At 34.4% G+C, this 14,123-nt stretch overlaps 1 protein-coding gene across 1 annotated transcript in view; it reads left to right on the top strand.

Annotated features, from left to right (window-relative positions):
• LOC150092270 (dynamin-binding protein-like) overlaps window positions 1-14,123 on the top strand; it is a 247,536-nt gene that overhangs the window by 156,274 nt on the left and 77,139 nt on the right. The window contains exons 11-12 of the mRNA XM_090414833.1: window positions 612-716; window positions 11,324-11,455. Of these exons, the coding sequence (XP_090270959.1) occupies window positions 612-716; window positions 11,324-11,455 (237 nt within the window). The remainder of the gene's footprint in view (window positions 1-611; window positions 717-11,323; window positions 11,456-14,123) is intronic.

Below are 14,123 nucleotides of genomic sequence, written 5' to 3'. Positions count from 1 at the left end.
TGAATTTCTGTACTGTTTTTTTTTTCTCCATACTGTATTAAAACTATTCTGGCAGAATAAAAAAGTATCACCAGTGAAATAAAAAGACAGGTGGAAATGGATTGGACGTATACTGAGAATGGGCAGAAGCGAGATTCTAAGGGTAGTTTGACATGGAGAAGGGAAAGGAAAGAGAGCTGGAGAAGAGAATTAGTTGTAGAAGACAGTGTTAAATGGAGATGACTGATCTCAGTCTTATGTAGCATGAAGAGGATAGATAGGTGGCCTGAGACAATAATTAATGATGTAACTGATCTGTGAGTAACTTTCACAGTTTTCTGTGAGTAACTTTCACACAAACATGCCCAACTTTCGTTGTGCATGTCGCTTGTTTAGTTATGGAATGATGCCATAGTGTTAATACATTGCATTACATGCAAGTATTATTTTATTTTCGTTGCCAAAATATTTTACTGTCGTTTGCTTGTTAAAGAAGGTTTAAAGAAAATTGAATCTTTGCATTGCCATTATTGTTAATGGTCTTGATCTAGTATTATTGAATATGAATTCTCTTTCCTCTCAGTAGTATATATGTTTTTTTTTATCCCACTGTTGTATATTGTTTCTTACAGATAAAGGATGAGAAGTTTGAAAAAGCTGAACGCCATTTTCATGCCTTGGAGAAGACAGTTAAAATTTTTCTTAAAGATTTAAGTGCCTTTTGTGAACAGCTTCAGGTTTGTAGGTTTAAAAAAATCTGTCATTTATTACATCAGTTAAGTCCCTATATGTCAGGGGTGGTCAAGTTCTTCGTTAATAAGAGACGCATATAATACATTTTTGAATGTTCACGAGCCACAGAAAATATTATTTTAAAATTGTATTTAACTGAAACAATCCTTCGTATTGTTTCAGTTAAAATCGTCCTCCCGTTGTTGGTTAAACACTCTCATTTCTTGTTTTGTATTTCCGTTTTATACTCTTCTGTTGCTCAGTCATTTTAAAAGAAGGTTTTATAACTTTCACTAAAATCAATCTTAATTATTTATTAATCAGAAAAGTACTTATATACACTAAAATTCACTAGTTACGTTCTGCTACCTCCACAAGCAGAAAGGTTTTCAGTGAACATTTGTGTGTACTGCGTGAGGAGTGATGACACAGAGTCCAGGCAACAGAGGCAGTGGGTAATGCAGCGATCATAGTAGTCACTTTTGGAACTAATTTTGGCTGGAGCGACACAGGCCATAAAATGTTGAAACACTTTTTACTAACCAAATACGATAATAAAATCCACATTTATTTACAACCCTTTTGGCCGGTACCATTTAAAAGCTAAAAATGTCAAGTTTCAAAATATATGTTTTTTACTTATCTTTAAGCATTTATGAAATAAAATATTCTAATATTGGTACATACTATACTACTATAGATTATTAATATAAAAGTTTAGAAAAAATGGCAATGAAAACCAGTATTGTCTCAGGAGCTGCACAGAATAACTTGGGAAGCTGCATGCGGCTCACAAGCTACAGTTTGCCCACCCCTGCTATGTTATATGGTAATGCATATTTTATGTTTTGGTTCTGTAGGTGATTATCATTCTGTGAACATTTCAGCTATAGACTAGAAGTTGTTGGAGTGAATTTCTTTAATATTCTGAATGCAATTGACTCCTCTCATCACAACCAAGCTAAAGTAACAATGTGGAAGTTTTTTTGTTTTGTTTTTTTGCTGGAAGTTTTTATATACAAACTTTTGTTTGCTTGTGATATGCTGGTATGAAATGTGATTGAAGACAAGAATATAATTTTTTCTTAAGTGTAGTGTACTACTTTACCCAGCTAAAAAAAAGTTCCAGCACTTCCTCAAATTCTAGATATACAAAGTAGTCAAATTATTGTTTCACCTTTGTATGTATTAAAATGACCTTTGCTATTGAGTTAACTCACAGTATATATATATATATATATATATATATATATATATATATATTGCCTACATCCTAAATTCTTACTGATTAGATCTTAATAAAGGCTAGAGCATGTTGAAGAACTGACTCCCCCCCCCCCCATAATATAAGCCAGCGTGTACTTTACATTATAGTGATTTTAAGAGCAGTATGTGTTTGAATCATTTACTTTTGGTGTATAAAAATTACATGTTATTAAGACTTTATGTGCAGATTTTTCATTATTCGTTGACAGTAATATATGGATGGAAGTAATTAATATAATTTCTTTTTAGTATAATGTGATGTTGTCTCTCTCCAAGAGGGTTTCAATAGCCAGTTTGGGCTAATGATCAGATAACATGGAATACACACACCTTTCTTTGTCACATGTTTATCCTGTCTTCTCATGGGGCATGCTTGTTTCATTCTTGATTCATATGGCCTGTTTCCATAAAGGAATTCTGACATACCCAGCAAATATTCACTCTACAAAAAGATTATCTTCCTAGTTGAAATGCCACTGATGGATTGAAATACCATTAAATGACCTTTGCCCAGTGAAATATTGGCAGTTTGAAGTGATGCCTGGTACCACTACTCAGGCCCATATACCAGATCATACCTGGAGGGAGAGTCTGAGTAGTGGTATATGGGAGGCTCTTTCCAGTCATTATTTCAAGGAGGCTGGTTGCACTATGTGTAGGTGTCATGTCATGTCTCTTTTCATTGCATGTTCCCGCTCTGTCCTTTCATCTATGAATCAAGAATGAAACATACAACAAATAGTGACAGAGTTACTACAATTAAAATAAATCTCCCTCAAGAACTAATATCAGCAAAATTCCAGACCAGGTACAGTATACAAAATATGCCAGAATTACCAACATCTATGGCATAAACACTAACATGAATGATGTATACCATCATTTACAGATACCCAGATCAGACGTCCTGCTCTTGATAGAAACATGGAAAGTAGCTATAGTAACTTTATTCCACTATAATTATCCGAATTATACACTGCGTTACTCCTTTTTTTTTACCACAAGGGTGGAAAGGAATCATGCAATGTGTAATTAGACTTGTGCCTTTGTGAGATCTGACAATGTTTGCCTGAGAATACCTAATTTAGAATTTTCTGCTTCTGCTCTCCTCTGGCATAAGATTACTTTGTCCCATTCTGCAACATTCCTCTACTATATTTATTGCTCTCCAATTCTGAAAACTATTCTGACTCCTTCACATTCATGAAGCGTAACTTTCTGCAATCCATATATAAGCAATATCCTAAAGCAGATTGTATATCTACCAACCCAAATACCTGATAACTCTCCCAATATCCTTGATCTTTTTTTAACCTGTTCCCCTTTCAGATATACTGTAGAGGTCACCTCTTCTCTCGGTGAACTCGGATCACAAGCTTATGCAAATTTCCTCTTGCTCAAAATGCCCTCCTTCCAGTTTTACCCAAAATGCTTTTCCACTTTCCAAGCCTATTCAACAAAAGATGTACCAAAGTAGTAGTTGAAGAAAAAACTCAGTTTACTGCAGGATGAGTGGAACATGAACCCCCAGCTTCATACTCAGCTTATGCTGAAGCACATATTAAATTCAGACAGCCATTATCAAATCCAAATTTGATTTAATAGTGAGCTAATAGCAGAAAACTCACTTCCTGTTCAAATAGTAGCCATGACTTTTCGGTCCCTTATAAAGACCTTTGATGCATTGTCTGCTCACCTGCACTTTCACTGCTCTCTCTTTCATCCAGATGGCTCCACTCTTACAGCACCTAAAGATAATACTTCCTGGCATCATTCTTCTTCTCTAGCATAAATAATCTAAGAAAATTATTCCTGTCATACCTGATATCAAGCACCATATGCCTCCTGTAGTGTTTTGACAAAAAAGACATCAGAAGAATATTAAACAACTTAGGTACTAAAAAAAAAATCTTCTGGTCCTGATGGCATATCTCTAATTGTACTGATTCAAATGTTGTACTATAAAGCTGACACTAGTACTGTATCTTTTATATAATCCTCTCTACCAGAGGTGGCCAAAGAGCACTTAGTATGTTTTCAGATATTTTCTAGCTGCAAGATAGTTTCTAAAAAATCATATATTTCATTATAGTTATCACAATGAAAAATATATCAAATCTGCTTTAATATATTCTCATCCATAGTAGAATATGATTTTGAGGCAGTTATCTCTTCTCCTATTAATGAAGCAATGAATCGCATTGCAGAGTGTAAAATACAAGCCTCCATAACTGCAGAACAACATCAAGTTAGTTTCCTCCTTTTACCAAACCATGGTGGAATTCAGATACAGCTGCCAAGAAAGCCCAAAACAAAGCTCAAGGTGTCTTCTGCAGATATCCCATCACACATAACTTAATTGCTTTCAAATGTTGTTGTTGTTGTGCCCACACACAGTATGTTTGATGGATGTCAGAACCAAAAGGATTCAGGGATCCAGTTCATATCATCTGTTACTAGATCAACAAACACTAAAGAGGTCAAGATAATATTTGCAAAATTAAGTGCAGATATTCCACCTGTGCCTCTAATTCTGGAGCAGAATGGATGTGCATTCACTCACCAAATCAGTTGCTGAAAATACACTTAGAAAATTTTTTCTTCAAAACAGCATCATCCTCCTCCTAAATTCCTGATCCTAAATAAAGCAAAAGAGCTAATCTCAGGTGGTATGGTCATTTAAATAGAATAGGCGAAGAAAGATTAGCAAAACAAGTGTTCTCTGCCAGGTTGGCAGCAAAATGACCCAGAGGAAGACCAAGATATAGGTGGATTGATATGGTACAAAGTGCCTTAAACGATAGAAATATAAGATCTGATAATGTTGGAGTCTTGACAAGTAACAGACTGATTTGGAGGAAAATTGTAGATAGGAAGTTGGTAATGATGTAAATTTTTCATGTAGTGCTATCATGTCCTATGCACCCCTTGAGGGTACATGGCAGGAATTTGATGATGATGATGAAATAAAGCAAAGCAAAACATGGGCCATGATGGTTAAATATCTATCATCATTGTCCATGGATTAGCTCCTCCATTATTCAATGGAATTTTCTCGGACCATGAATTTTCAGAATTCTGGCAAAAGGCAAAACTCCCATTTCGGGGAAATGAGAGTTTTGCCATTATTTCATGTTATTGACAATATCAATAACATGAAAAGGGAAACCTAGGTCTTCCTGTTTCATGTTAGGCTCGATAACCGGTCACAGCTCATATAACTTAGGATGAACTGCCTTTCTTTTGAAAGGCAGTTTATCCTCTTTGCAGTGTCTGCAAGTTGCATGTGTTCTACTGGCCAGTTTGCTTGTTTTTTTTTTTTTTAAAAAAAAAAAAGTCTTCATACAAAATAAGCTGTCTCATGTTCACTTGAAAAGCCCTGATAAGGTTTCTTTGCATTCTAGACAGGATTCAAACCTAGGTCTTCCCAAATGAAAGCCATCGTTGATACCAACTGAATATACTCCTGTATCCAAAAATACTAATAGACTGTCATCCAATTGCTCTTACCAGCTGCTTTCTATGATTTCTAGAGCACAGCCATCTTTTTTTCCCAAGGCATTATAATCTCTACTACACTAGATCTTTAAATCTGACTGGAAGCATCCATTAGAAATGCTTTCCTAAAACACACACTTAGTATCAGTTTTCTTTGACATTGAAAAAGATAGCTTGGAAGCTCAGCATTGTAAATGATCGATACAACTTTGATTTTAGAGGGAATCTTCCTCTTTTCATTAAAATCTTTCTAACCAAGCCTTTAATCCAAGTTGTCCCACAATGATCAGTTTTCAAGTGTCACACTTTTTTTGTAATCAAAGTGAACTTGACACCAAATCAACTTTCTCCTACCTTTTGAAGCCCTCTGTGTAGATAACTTCACCATCATTTGTTATTCTTGTATCTATCATAAAAGGATATGTGCAGCAAGCCATTGACCACCTCCCCACCTGGATACTTACAAGTATGTTCTGGTTTTCTCCAAGACACTATATTTGTGCACTTTTGCTGCAAATGTCATCTTCAACTTGACACAGAACTAAGATTAGAACCAGTGATAATCACAGTTGCATCAAAGTCCTTGGGATTTGCATTTGATAAAAAAAGAAAAAAAATGCAGACTATTTCCTGCCTCATATATACTGGTTGCAAAATAAGTATCAGAGAGCAATGAACATCTTTTGTACCCTGTCTTTCATTTCTATGGGTGCAGAATGAAGTTCTTTGTTACATCTGTACTGAATGCTTATCTGATCAAGACTGTAGATCCCAAGTCTATACTTCTGCCTGAGAAAGTATGCTTCAGTAGTCAGATCCTCTCCACTGTAAAACAATTAGACCTGCACATTGCCCTGTTCCTAGATGTCAAAACCACCAATCTTGTTTTATCGACCATAGCTGTCTTTGCAGGATACATCTAAGAAAAAATCCCTTCTATTTCATCTCATTGACAAGTATTTTGGGAAAGCTTATTCCATGTTGGAAACCCCTATACAGCACTCGAAAGTCTTCTGTACACCACTTTGGACTGTATATTCAAACTCTAGACTAGTAGTTCTCAAAATTTTTCAGCCTGTGGCACACTTAGCAGTGCAAATTTCTGTCACTGCACACCTGTGATCTTAATGCTGGACTCGTGTCTTCTTCTCTTCTCTCCCAAAGTCCTAAATGGACCATTGGGTCATTCATGGCTGGTAGGTGATATTCTTTGTTAGCCTCCTCCAATCATCTCGGTCTCTTGTTCTTGATGTCAGTTGAGAAAGGGAGGAATTTGTCCATTTTTTGATGTTGTCAGTCCATTTTAATCGAGGTTGGCCCCCTAACCCTTGGTCCTGGGACGATTCCTTCTAGTATTTGCTTTGGAATGCCATTAGCCTCTCCACATGTCCAAGCCATTTTATCTGTCTTCTTATGATGACTGTCAGAATATTTTCCCTTCTTCTCCCATCTATCGAATCGATCAGTTTTCGGACATTTTCATTGGTTTTGTGAGTGGTATAGGGAATTCTCAAAAAGTCTTCTGTAAGTTTTCATTTCAAAAGACAGGAGTCTCCTCTCATCTTCCCTCAATAAAGTCCAGGCCTCACAACCATACAAGAGGATAGAATTCACCAAGGTGTCAATTAGTCTTAGTCTGGTTGTGATTGCTATTCTGTTATCTCCCCACAATGGTTTTAACTTCTGTAGGGCCACGGTTGCCTTAGCAATTTGGTATTTAATGTCAATTTTTGAACGACCATCTTGACTCGACGTGCTTTCTAGATAAATGAACTTGTTTACATTCTCAATTTGTATCTTTAATAATTCAATGTCTGATTTTGAGGTTATCATTGTTTTTATGTAATTCACTGTAATTAATCCAAACAATCTACAGTACTTGATGATGTAATCATTGGTGGTCAATTGGTGTCACTTTAGTTTAGCATTTGCAGCAAAATAAAGTAATGTTACATAAATATTAGGCTGGCAAAAGTTTTTATACAAATATAATTATATAAATAGGCAAAAGTGTGCTAATTTGGATGAAAGTATTTTTTACTATCAAAATTTAGTAGCACATCTCTTGCAGCACACCATTTAAGAAACTGCTCTAGACATTACCATAGTATCCTATGACTGCTTGTTAACATACCACCTTAAATTCATTCCATCATCCAGTTTAAAAAGCACTCCATCACTCCCTCTGTCTACCAGCAGCTATTTCAAATTGTCAGAAATATCAGCAGCTATTTCAAATTAATATCTAATTGAATCTCGCTGGAATGTAGCAAATTACTTGCTACATTCCGGTGAGATACAATCACTTGTCCTAGAGTTTGTACTACACAGTTTAATTATGAATACCCCCAAATGTGCGTTATTTGCACTGACTCATTAAATTCCCGTCTAGTATGCCATTCACATCCAGCTATCTCAGATCTAGTATTTTTTCCATCATATCTGTAGGCTTCATTTAAATGTTTACCTCTATTAAATCCCGTGCCATGTTGAGATCAAGGGAAACGAGCCTGAAAACCCTGCAGCCAGATCAGTCTATTCCCCTAAGATGCATTTGCCTGACCCCTATGCAGGTTATAAGATAAAAATTAATATCCCAGTGGCACACAGATAGAGAGAACAACAAGCTATGCCAGATTAAGCCTGAAATTAAACTTTGCAGTCCAGTCTGCACAGGGCTGTTGGCTATATTATAATTGACTGCCTCTCATTATTTCAATCAGTACAGTTATTATTTTACCACTTTTGTACTTAAGCCTTATACATAAGGCTCTAGCTGGGGGCTCCAAAAAATTAGGGCCAATATAAGCACCCAAAGCAATGAGGAGGGTGGCCAAGTACACTCTAGTGTGCTGGCTGCTGGGGCTTTGGGCCTCAGCAGCCAGCCTTGGGAAAAGTGTAAGTACAGCCCTGCTTATACACTCCTACTAATGTTTTTAAATTTTAACAAGACACTGATTTATTGAAAATCATATTCACTTGCTAAATATGATTTTATAAGAAACTACATATAAAATTTTACATTTGGTGGGTTTTATATTAATTTTTGGTGGGTGTGCTGAAACTAAAAGGTTTCATGACATTGCATAACTTAATGTCTTCCTTTCACAAAGAGGAACATGATCACACATTGCAAATTTTTTGTATCATCCATAGTTGGATGATACAAAAATTGGCGCTCGACAAATTATGCAAAATCCTACTTGCCCAAACCCCTATTTTTATTAAAAACCCCTTATTAGTAGTGCTATACCATGGTTGGAGAAGTTTATTATTTTTATTTAAATAGCAAAACATTCTATTTTGTTCAGTCTACAGCTACTTGCCACATGTGGATGGGTATATTTTTTTTTTAAATTCATCTATAGTTATTAAATATTTTTATAAGAATTTTCTTTTTCTTCTTATTATTATTAAGAGAGACCTCCAGGGAGTCAAGGACTCATCGAGGGAGGCCACATGTTACAAACACCAGCTATCATACTAGTGTTTGGAACATGTCCATTCTGGTGTTTGTAGCAATCCATTCCAATCATGCACCACCCTATGAGAGAAAAATCTCTCAGAGTGAGGCAAGCAGAAGCTTTCAAAAATGCTGGGTATAACACATATTCCAATCTCCTTGCTATAACAAATCGAACAATAAACACTGGAAAATACCTCAACAATGGAAACAAGGCCTTATTGTTCCTATACCAAAAAAGGGCAATTCTTAATAGAATGGATAACTACAGAGGTATTACTTTGCTATCAACACAGTTAAAATCCGCAATAGGATGATACTCAATAGAATAGAACCTTGCTTAACACCACTTTTAAGAAAAAAACCAAGCTGGATTTATAAAAAAAATGATGTACAATAGAACAGATACATTGCATCAGAAGAATCATAGAAGGTTCGCATGATAAAAACCTACCACTCATTTTAATTTTTATAGACTTCAAAAAAGCCTTTGACTTCATTAATAGAGAAGCAATGTTTAAAATACTCAGCTTCTATGGTCTATCCTCAAAAATCATGCAAGCAATCTCAGCACCTTATAAAGATTACAATGCTACAGTAATCTTTAAAGCAGAAACATCTGAATCCTTTCCAGTGACAACAGGAGTCTTGCAAGGTGATGTACTAGCACCTTATTTGTTCTTGGTATGCTTGGACTGCATCTTCCAGACCATCAACACAGAAAATCTTGGTTTTACCATTAGAACATCCACTCATTGATATAGAACCAACAAATGCACAATAACATCTCAGTCTACTCAAACTTATTGATCTGTAGATCAACATCCAAAAGTCCAAAGTATTCTCAATAGGTTATGAAAACCTTATACTTCATATCAACAATAGATCATTAGAAAGAGTAAAGGACTTTCATTGTCTTGGATCATACATCAGCAGTACAGAAAATAATATTAGAAAATGTAAACAGCTGACTCTAGTCTTCCATAACAAACTCTGGAAATCATCATTAATATCATTAAAGACAAAATCAACATGTAACCAGCAGCTCCATCTTCTTGTATGGTTCTCAAACTTGGACAATAAGCACCAAAAAAACTACAGACCTAATTAACTCCTTCAGAACTGCATGTTTCATACTGATCGTTTGATACACTTGGATGGACTGTGTCACTAACTCTGGCTAAGCAAGAACTACTTGTCAATACAACCAAAAAATGAGACCTTGGATGGCTTGGACATCAACTCACACATCCTAAAGTCTCACCCTTTTTGGAATCCCTCATTCTGTACAAACCTACCTAAAAAAAATACTCGATGCTATCCAGAAAAGGATAGTCTGTTAATAATAACAACCCTTCTTCCACATGCTCGCATTTATTTATCGTATGGCTTGTACACATGGTTAAGAGACAATAAGATATAATACACATGAATATAGATAAGATATACATATATGATATATATTTAAAAAAAAAAGTCTACATTCAGGCAAATACAAATATGAAATTTATGACAAGCATCAGACAGAAGATTAGTCATATTTTAACATTTAGGTTTTTAATTCAGTTGATCGCCTCTAGGGATAGGTCAAAGATATCCTTAAAATCACCTGGATATGCTGTCAGCTCGCATTCCTGTACTATATGGTGAATGGTTTGGGTCTCAGCTCCACAGGGACAGTGTGTATTTGGTATCTTTCCCCACTTTGAAAGTGAGTCTCCACATATACCATGGCCTGTATGAATCCTGTCCATACAGGCCTCACTATATTCACCTTACTGCAGATATTCTTTCTGCTTTTAATGCCTTTTTTTGAAGATATTTTCATGGGTGCTGTTCTGCTGAACTGGTCACCATCATCCCCCTACTTTCCTCGAAGCCGGTAAAACATAAGAATCTGTCAGTCAGCATGCATGCATTGTTTAGATTCAGACTTGCAGAAATGTTTGTCATCCTCTTCCATTTCATCTATCTCTGTTTTTTTGAAAATTACTTTAGCACACAGTTTTCCCCAAGAACAACCTGAACATGGGGTTGCAAAAAAACATCAAGAAACAGATATATATGATCAGTAATCATTTAATGTATCTAACAAATATCACAAAAATATTGATAAATTGAAATATATGTTTATGATAATATTAACCGAGAAATAACTATATTATAAAATGAGAGTGAGTAGAAATATTTTTATGGACAATATTAGGAATTTGTTGATCTAATCTTAAGGTATTGTACTTTTTAGTCATTCTTAATAAAAATAATTTAATACAGTACATAAGGTGTTTTGAATGTAGAGAATATAAAACCAATACTAGTGCTATATTTTAAAAATTCTTATTAAAAAGTTTTTTGTGATATATTTATTTTTTACCCAACCCCCAGGAATGCATTATGAATGCATTGAGTATGTCTGAAAGAATTGGTGATCTTTATCTAGAACGAAGAAATCAACAGGAGGTGGACAAGTTTCGCACAACACATGTTATGATAGTCACACAGTTTTGGGAAGATTTTGTAAGTGCTTTGCTCTGAAAAATTATTTTTAGACTCATTTCAATATTGGAATACCTGAGTTGGCATAATAATAACAAACTATAAAAATCGAGGAAACTCACATTAAACCCTATTTATTTGTGACCATCTTCAGAATCCTTAATCTTAACATTAGAATCCTAATGTTAAGATTACAAGTCAATAATTTCCTAACTAAATAATAATAATATTATATATATGTAATATAGTTTCCAAACTAAATAATAATATATCTAATAATATATATATATATATATATATATATATAGGAAAGATTAGCAGGTTCAAAAGGTACTATCTCCCATAAAGGGGATAGACATAGATCATCAGATTGGTTTAATTCAGGACAATGGAGTAATTTTGATGAAATATAAAAAACAATATTAAAAAATTCATCTTCTCACTGGTATGTTTTTAATTCTACTTGTAGGTAATTTAAACACATTAAGCAACTTTAGATTTGTTGTCCGTTTTTATAGTTTGTTATTATTTTAAAAAAAAAATTGACAGTGTTTTCAAACTGTGCTGAGAAAACTTTTAAATTGTTTAATGCTACTTTTTTCTTATATTATTATTATTATATGGGTATCTCCATGGAGTCAGAGGACTCGTTTAGGAAGACCCACCTAACCTTTATGCACACAATATCTATCATATCTCTCCTTAAACTCATTCACTGTCTGGACACTCACAACAAATTCTGGCAATCCATTCCACTCACCCCTCTTCAAATAAAAAATCTAGTCTGCACACCCTTACCAATCATATTTACATAACTTCCAGGGGTTACCTCTTGTTCTCTCTATTTGTCATGTATTGAAAACTATCCTTTGTCAATCTTATGTATTTAATAATTTATAAGTTTATAACTTATATCATCTCTGGATCCTTTCCACCACCTTCTGATCCCCAAACCCAGGTGACCAAATCTGGGTTGTTTGGGGATTAGAACAGCAGTCAAGATGCAGCAAAATCATATAAAGAGGATAATAAATCTTATAAAGAGGCTAATCTTTATCTTCCTATCTTTACTTGTTGATGTGTTTGTTGACATTCAAAGCAAATTTGCTTTGGATGTCATATTTTTTGATTCTTATAATATTTTTTTGCAGGCTGAATATAAGTGTTTTTCAGTGGTATTTGTTGTCTTGATTTTGTTGGTTTATGTTGTTGCCTATAGCACAATGGGGACAATAGGAAATGCATATTATCAGTGCAGAAAGCTTCAGCTTGAAGATAATTTTGCTTCTGATTTTTCTTAGTGCACTGCAAAAACTGCTATACATATGCATAAAAAAATATAAAAATTTAAAAGTTTATGGGCTGTTTAGGGTGAACAAAAAGAAGGAAAGTATTAATTGTGTGCGAGAAGTGTGATGATAGGTTGGAATTCTCCAAAATGAATGAAAGCGCTATTAATGATAGCAGTAGAAATGAAATAAAAGATTAGGCATCTGTTGATGGAAATGAAGATTAAAATGAAGAATCTGGAGGATGAGATTGAATTTCTAAAAGATTAATTGATGTGATTAAAAGGAGGAAATCAGTAGGATGAAATCAAAGTATCGAATAGCAAGGTACATAAAATATGTTTTCCAGATGGAACATTGAATCTTTGGACTCCATGGAGGTGCCCATACACTAATAATAATAATAATTTATCAGATAATTATTATTTTTTTCCTTTATGAGTTTCATCTCTAGGTCAGTTTTAGTGCACTTATGTTTGGGTTCACTTTTCCACTTCTGTTCCTTTTTCCAGTTATGTTTGTACTCTATCCCAGCACACACACAAACACTAAAAATTATGATACAATTAAAGTGCATGATACAAATACATAGCACATCTTTGTTCAATAGTAAGATAAGTACACACATGCGCTGCATAGGCTGCCTTCCTTGCTGATAACTGTTTGGTGACACATTAGTAACATTTGTATGTTAAGTAAAACTTTTATCTATGGAATTGTTTTTCAATATATATATATATATATATATATATTGTATTCACACTTAAAACTCATTCACAAATACTCAAAAGAAGTTAAATTGTAATATGAAGTTTCTGTAATGATAGAATTCCATGAAATCTTCAGTGTCGTCACTCATCATTATTATTGTTATTGCTTGAACTTTTCCTATCCTCAAACAGTGCATCCTCTTCCAGTGCATTTAGAGGTATTACTAATCCACATTTCTTGAAAGCCTTCATAGTTATCTCATAGATTCCCATGAATTATTCTCTTCATTTGCAAATCTGTGATATGCTTGGTCATTTCATTTCATTAGTGTCGAATTGTGTTTTGGTACCTCCATCCATTTTGGTCTACTTCTCATTCGTAAATTCTAAATGGTTTGTTAATTTTTAATAAACTGACTATCAGTGCATGCTACTGAACAGCTCCAATGAAACTTTGTGTGGTAACCACCATTATCTCATAGTTGTATTAATGTACCTTTCAATTGTAATAATTCTGCTCTCTGGTGGGTGGGGGTTATTGTCCAGAAAATTTGGTAATTCTATTCTAGCAACATAATTATTATTGATACATTTTGTGTTATGCAAATGGTTGGATTGAAATGAAAATTAGGAAATAGCTTGACAGATATTTGTAATATAATATCACATTTCAATAAAATTCAGCCAGCT

The sequence above is a fragment of the Typopeltis vanoorti genome, chromosome 26 (assembly GCF_054136105.1).
Source record: "Typopeltis vanoorti isolate ZY-2024b chromosome 26, IOZ_Tvanoo_1.0, whole genome shotgun sequence".
Classification (NCBI taxonomy): Eukaryota; Metazoa; Arthropoda; class Arachnida; order Uropygi; family Thelyphonidae; genus Typopeltis; species Typopeltis vanoorti.
This window is presented reverse-complemented; position numbering and strand designations above follow the sequence as displayed.